The 6891-nt window shown below is 31.9% G+C and overlaps 1 protein-coding gene across 1 annotated transcript; it reads left to right on the top strand.

Annotated features, from left to right (window-relative positions):
* The first annotated feature begins 296 nt into the window (after positions 1–296).
* On the top strand, positions 297–2012 carry LOC118032507 (amino acid transporter AVT1I). Its single transcript, XM_035037215.2, has 3 exons — positions 297–629; positions 710–1317; positions 1441–2012. The coding sequence occupies exons 1-3, from the start codon at positions 458–460 to the stop codon at positions 1954–1956; spliced, it is 1296 nt and encodes a 431-aa protein (XP_034893106.1). The 5' UTR covers positions 297–457; the 3' UTR covers positions 1957–2012.
* Positions 2013–6891: the final 4879 nt, after the last annotated feature.

Below are 6891 nucleotides of genomic sequence, written 5' to 3'. Positions count from 1 at the left end.
TGAAAAATCACGCCAAAAGTGGGGAGTTAGCAGTAAAATCCCCTATGAAGAAATTTCTGTCAGAAAGTCTTTTTCAGAGCACACCGACAAGAAAGGTCACACTGTTCCACACGTTGCAGTTCTTCGATCAGGACTATACAGGGGACGTGTTTCATGTTTTTGAAGGATTTCATTTCATTATAGACACATTTAAAATACTTTTGAATTACCGTTAGGAATTGGCACTATAAAATGCGTGTATATATATATATATGTAATAGCGGCCTTGTAAGTTAGAGGCCATTGAGACTTGCAAAGAGAAAATATTTATTTCTTGGGAGGTATAACTTTACACTGAGTAACGCCTGCTGGTAGCTGCACTTTTCTAAAAGAAAGGAAAAGAAAAAATTCTTTCAAGTTGCAGATTCTAACCTTCAGCTGATTTTGCTTTCTCTCTCTTTCAGCTGTCTGCAATATCATGGACACCATGCCTCATGATGAAATATTGTTGGCTGTGCCTCTCCTAGTTGACAAGGAGCAACACAGGCTAGGATGCAAACTGCGAGATGTGGAATCAAATTACAGTTTTACAAGTTCAGGCTCCACATCTACCTTCAAGACTGTTTTCCACGGACTCAATGCCTTGTCAGGTTCTACTCTTCAACATAGACGCTGCTTCTGTTGTAGTCTTCAAACTCTAACCAATTTTGCTCTCGGTTTGATTTTTCAGGAGTTGGAATCCTTTCAATTCCCTATGCACTATCATCAGGTGGATGGCTGAGCTTGATCCTTCTCTTTGTCATCTCCACTGCAGCCTTTTACACCGGCTTGTTGATCCAAAGATGTATGGATTTGGATTCAAATATCAGAACTTATCCTGATATAGGCGAGCGTGCTTTTGGTAACAAGGGAAGAATTTTGGTTTCAGTTCTCATGTACACAGAACTGTATTTAGTTTCAACAGGATTCCTGATTCTTGAAGGGGATAATTTACAAAATTTATTCCCTAACATGGGGATTGAAGTCGCAGGGTTTGAAATAGGTGGCAGACAAAGTTCTGTTATAATTGTGGCCCTTATCATTTTGCCTACGGTTTGGTTGGATGACATGAGCATTCTATCTTATATCTCTGCCAGTGGGGTTATAGCTTCAGCTATCGTTCTCATCTCAATTTTTTGGACTGGTGCATTTGATGGGGTTGGATTTAAGGAAAAGGGAACGTTAGTGAATTGGCATGGAATCCCTACTGCAGTAAGCTTGTATGCCTTCTGTTACTGTGCACATCCTGTCTTCCCCACCCTTTACACTTCTATGAAAAACAAGCATCAGTTCTCTAACGTAAGCAAACATCATGACTGATTTCTGCAATGTTCTACTTCCTCATAAAACTGGCTTCTATGTTTACGATTTTACATGATTGAGGTTCATTGAAGTTAATGCCTAGTGCTGCTTTAATTGCAGGTCATGATTCTGTGCTTTATTTTATGCTCCTTTAGCTACGCATCAATGGCGGTTATGGGTTACCTAATGTTTGGACCAAGCGTTCAGTCGCAGATAACCTTAAACCTTCCAACCGAAAAGCTAAGCGCAAGACTGACAATATACACCACACTGGTCAGTCCCATAACAAAGTACGCCCTGATGATCATTCCAATTGTAATTGCTACCAAAAGTTGGCTTCCAATGAACGGCAAGAAAAGGCCATTTAGCCTCTTCATCGGTACGGCTTTGGTGATCAGCAATGTCATTGTAGCCCTCTCTCTCCCTTTCTTTGGTGATCTCATGTCGCTGGTCGGAGCATTTTTAAGTATGACAGCTTCTATTATACTTCCATCCTTATGTTACATGAAGATTTCTGGAACTTATCAGCGATTTGGATTTGAGATGGTGGTCTTATGGACTGTAGTGCTTCTTGGTGTTGCTGTCGTGATATTGGGTACTTACACCTCTCTCTTGGAGATAACAAGGCACTTCTAACAAGTAGATATACCCGATTATGTTTCATGCTATTTTTTTTATTATTATTATTAATATGAATGTTTGTACCGACTTGTATATATTTTAATTAATTTTATAGGTTTTAAAATTAATAATCATATAAATTTTTAATATTTTTAAAAAAATTCAAATTCATGATTATTAAAAAAATAAATCTAAAATATAACCTATTTAGCCTCCTTAGATTTTCATACATATTTTTCTCCTTGGTGAAAGCACATTTTGTTTGGAATTATATGCAATTCATAAATAATCTAGTTTAATGTAACGGGAAAGCGTGCTATGCTTTCGTGACATAAAAGCCTGGTGACTCGAAACTTAATTTGAGAATTAACTTAATTAAAGAGTCGCTGACCTAATTAATGTAAACAGAATTTGGGTGACTAATCTAATAAATCCTTGACCAAGTCAATTATTGATTTTAAAATAAATAAATTGCTTAATCTAAAAATTAAATCTTAGTGCCTTTTATTTTTAAAAAAATAAATGTTTTATCAATTCGTGATACAAATATATTTTAGTATAAAAAAAGGTTTTTGTTTTTTTCTAAAAAAAGAAGAAGCCAATAGACCAAATAAAACACCGGAGGAAGTCCAGATTGGAGCATGAAGTTTGTTGAAAATTAAAGGAATCTTCTAGCTAAGACAATCAAAATCAAACAAAACGATTTCAATATTTGTTAACTTAAATGCTTACATATAGACACCCGTGTTACGTATTATTCTTATTGGCCTTATACTTCATATTATTTTAATAGTAAAATCTTGGATTTATATTTGTACATAGACAATATGTCAAACTACATTCTAGAAATAAAAACAAAAAAATTATCAATCAAAATTAACTTCTTGTTTTTAAGGTTTGACAGGGCTTAATGGTTGGCTTTGCTAAATGGTTCCTTTTTGTTGAAGTTGTTTGTCCACCTTCATAACTATACACACCATCTCCTTTAACTCCATATAATGAAGTAACTTCACAATATGAGCTATATCATGATTAAAAGTACTATTCATGAATCTAACCATAGTAGCCTTTCTATCATCTTTAACATTAGATCGAATCATAGCGAGTTCCATTTCTTTGAAGTACTCATCAGCACTCTTTGTATCGTGACTCAAACTTTGCAACCTTTGATACAATTCTTTATAAAAGTGGTTAGATATAAATCTCTTCTTCATAAGGGATTTCATCTCATCCCAAATATCGACTTGCCTTACATAATTTCTCATGTGATTTGTCATTAACAGATCCCACCATATAATGACATAGTTAGTAAAACCAATCACAACAAGCTTGACTTTCTTGGGTTTTGGATAATTGTGACACTAAAAAATCTACTCTACCTTCTTCTCTCATTCTGAATATACTTTAAGATCATTCTTCCTTTGAAAAGCTAGTATTTTTAGCTTAATTATACTTAAATCTCCACTTAACATCATTATAGTCTTGATACCTATAAATACTCCTCTAACTGAAATTATCATCATATCTTTCCCTTTCAAACTGAAAATTCTGTTACTGTACAAAATGTTTCCTATATCCTATAGACACATCTGCAAAATCAACATAACTTATGTCCGCATTATCAACCATAAACTTATCCATATTAGTGTTTACTCGTCTAACAACCCTCATAACATTAAATTCTCTTTGCTCAGACCTAATTTAAACCCTATCATGATCATTAACACGTTGTCTCTCCAACCTATCCAACCTATCCAACCTATCTCCAAATTCATTGGTCATTTGATCCATTCGCTGATTCATAATGCGTAACTGAGTTACAATTTCATTGTCTCTTCTCTCTATTGCCATATTGTTGCTTATCTTCGACATCTTTGAATTTGAAAATTGGTTAGTTGATAATAAATATATATTCATCTCCTATTCCCTCATATGTTTACACTATTCTTGTATTTCACTCAAATAAAGTCTTTTCACTCAAATATATTTGCTATGCCTTTTTCCTCTCATCTCACCTTTCTTCTACACTTGCGAAACTAAAATCAACAGCAAATATAACATTCATAGTAGTGTATCCAAATATATTTATATAACTCAAGAAGCAAGAAAGATATGAAAACAAGAAAAGATGAAACTATGTTTATAATTTCATGAGTAACAAACGAATTTGCATGTAAAATGGATATTTTTGAAGATGTGAAGGAAAAAAAGATGAAAAGGTTATATAAAAAATATTTAGATGGAACCTAAATATATCAATTATGATGTTATTATATTTTCATAATTGAAAAATAACAAAAGTAAAAATATATATATATGAATTACTGATGCGAATTAGACTCGTGATGACAAGTTCCAATCCTGAATTTAGTTTTTATAGGAAAAGAACTCTAAATGAACTCAAATTTTATACAGGGTGCAATTAGAACCTTGAAACCCAATATATAAAATTATATAATTTTCTGAATTTTTTATCTGAGATTCCCTTTTAATATGAATATGACCTATTACGACAAGTTTTAATCCCGACTTTGGTTATAATAGAAAATGATCTTCAAATAAGTTTGAATTTTATATGAGGTACAATTAGGGCTCCTTGAACCATTATTTAATATTTGAGAATTTTTTGAATTGGTTTGGTCTAAATTCTTCTTTGTTTGTGTTTTGTGGCAAATTCGACAAAAAGTGACTTTTAGATATATTTTTTTTCTTTATTTTTTTTACTCTTTATGCTACTAATTTATTCTGAGACAGCAATAAACTAAAATTATACCTTTTTTTTTTTTTTTTAAGAAAACCTATATACAAACTACAAAGCTTTAGACAGAAAATAATCAAAAACTGAATAAAAAACAACTAAAGTTAAGAAAGTCGAAACTAAAAAGAAGAAAATAAAGGATATAACCTGATTTTTTTAGCCTAACTCCGATACCAACTGATGTGAATCTCTTGATCACGTGTTCAAACAATCCTCAACAAAGTAGATAACAACCCAGAAAGCCAAAAATCAGGTTTGATAGAACCTTGACTCATAGGTAACCTTGTACCTAATAACCAAAGGTATTGGAAAAAAACTTAGATCCAGAGATAACCTTGTATCTAAGAACCTTAAGTATGTTAATGACGCCACAAAGCTAGTTAATCTTCGATAAATTAGTGTACGATCTTTGTCTCTGCAAAGAAAGATTATTTTGCCACAAACAAATAAAAGAAAAAACTCACGTTTATTCTCCAATTTGTTGCATAAATTTGCAGCTAACAAAACATAATATAGTATCTTCTAACTAACCCTAATAGAATAAGCTAGTAATCAACTAACAAAGTCCAATAGTAAAATAAACCCCTAAAAAATGTTTAATTGGCCAAAACAAACCCAAACAAAAAATAATTTTTCACAAATAAATAAATAAGGATAATAAAAACAAAGTCTTCATTCCAAAATTTCTCTATATAGCCTGAATCTTTAATTCTTACAAATTTTTGGCAGATTTTCATTCTTAACTTCAAACACATCATTATCTCCCGTATGTTTGAATTGATGGACCTATTATATATGGTTGGAAATATTTAGATGTCTAGTTTCCATACTAACTTGAATTGTAAACCAATTCCACCTGAAGCTTCAGATATGTCCCAAATAGTACATAAAGGTCTAGAATGACAGATTTGACAAGATTTGTCTAGTAATTTTGACCCTTTGCAATAATATGTTCTTGAACTCTATTTTGCCTAAATGTTTAGAAAACTATATTTCCATGTATATAATATATCCTTGTAAAATTTCAGCTCGTTTTGATGTACGGTTTGAGAAATATGTCTAATCTTGTAAAATAGCCAATAGATATTTTAAAGCTAAATTTAGAGCTGACTTGGTTTGTATTAATACCTGAAGTATAGGCATCATGAAGCTTCTTTGCTTTCACGCTTGCAAGGTATTCCTTACAATTCCTCCTTCAATATCCTTCCATATCAAAATGATGACAAGTGCCCTTGTCTTTCTTGATGCCTCTAGTAGGTTTGTTTGATTTAAAGACAATGTCTTTATTCTTCTTATCCTTCTTCTTAGATATTCTAGAAGACTAAACTAGAAGAATTAGGTCTTTTTCCTTCTTAAAGTTCCCTTTAGTAGTTTTTAGCATATTAAGCAATTTTAGCAATGTACTATCCAACTTGTTCATGTGATAGTTCATAATAAATTGCGAAAAGCTTTAGGGTAATAATTACAAAACCAAGTCAACACTTAACTTATGGTCTATGACAAAACCCAATTGGTCTAATTTCTCAAAACATAGGTGTTCACTAAAGAACCCCCTTTCATCTTACAACAAAACAATTTCTTATAGGTCTTATACCTCTCATTCCTATTGGCATCATCAAACAATTCTTTGAGATGTATAATTATAGTATAGACATTCATATTCTCATGTTGCCTTTGAAGTTTAGGTGACATACTGGCTAACATCACATATACAACCTGTTCATCTTCAACAATATGATGTTGATGTTTATTCATAACTTATTCTTCATCATTTTAGAAGGGGCCTTTAGGATTGGATTTTGTAGAGCATACAACCTATTATCCTACATGAGAACAATTCTTACATTTTTCTAGTGGGCTAGGATTCCATTTAATTTATCCGACCTTGAGTGACTTAATAAATAAAAATAAATTAAATTAAATAGATAACATAATTTATCAATCACGTTTCTATGTGACTCCTATATCAGTTAGGTCATAACTCTTTATCTAAACATATCTTATATGTTTCGCCTAACCCTACCTTTAACCTTATATGATCACAAGTGACTCATCTAAATCATATAGGTTAGTTAAGCATAACCAATTTATAGTTAAATATATTCGATTAATGATAACTTTGAGTGACTCAACAAGTTATCCATGAATAAAACTTTGGTTTTATACATATAAAATTGGAAGGCAACTATTTC

Source organism: Populus alba, chromosome 17 (genome assembly GCF_005239225.2).
Source record: "Populus alba chromosome 17, ASM523922v2, whole genome shotgun sequence".
NCBI classification, from domain to species: domain Eukaryota; kingdom Viridiplantae; phylum Streptophyta; class Magnoliopsida; order Malpighiales; family Salicaceae; genus Populus; species Populus alba.
The sequence above is the reverse complement of the archived record's forward strand: the minus strand, read 5'-3'. Positions and strand labels throughout refer to the sequence as shown.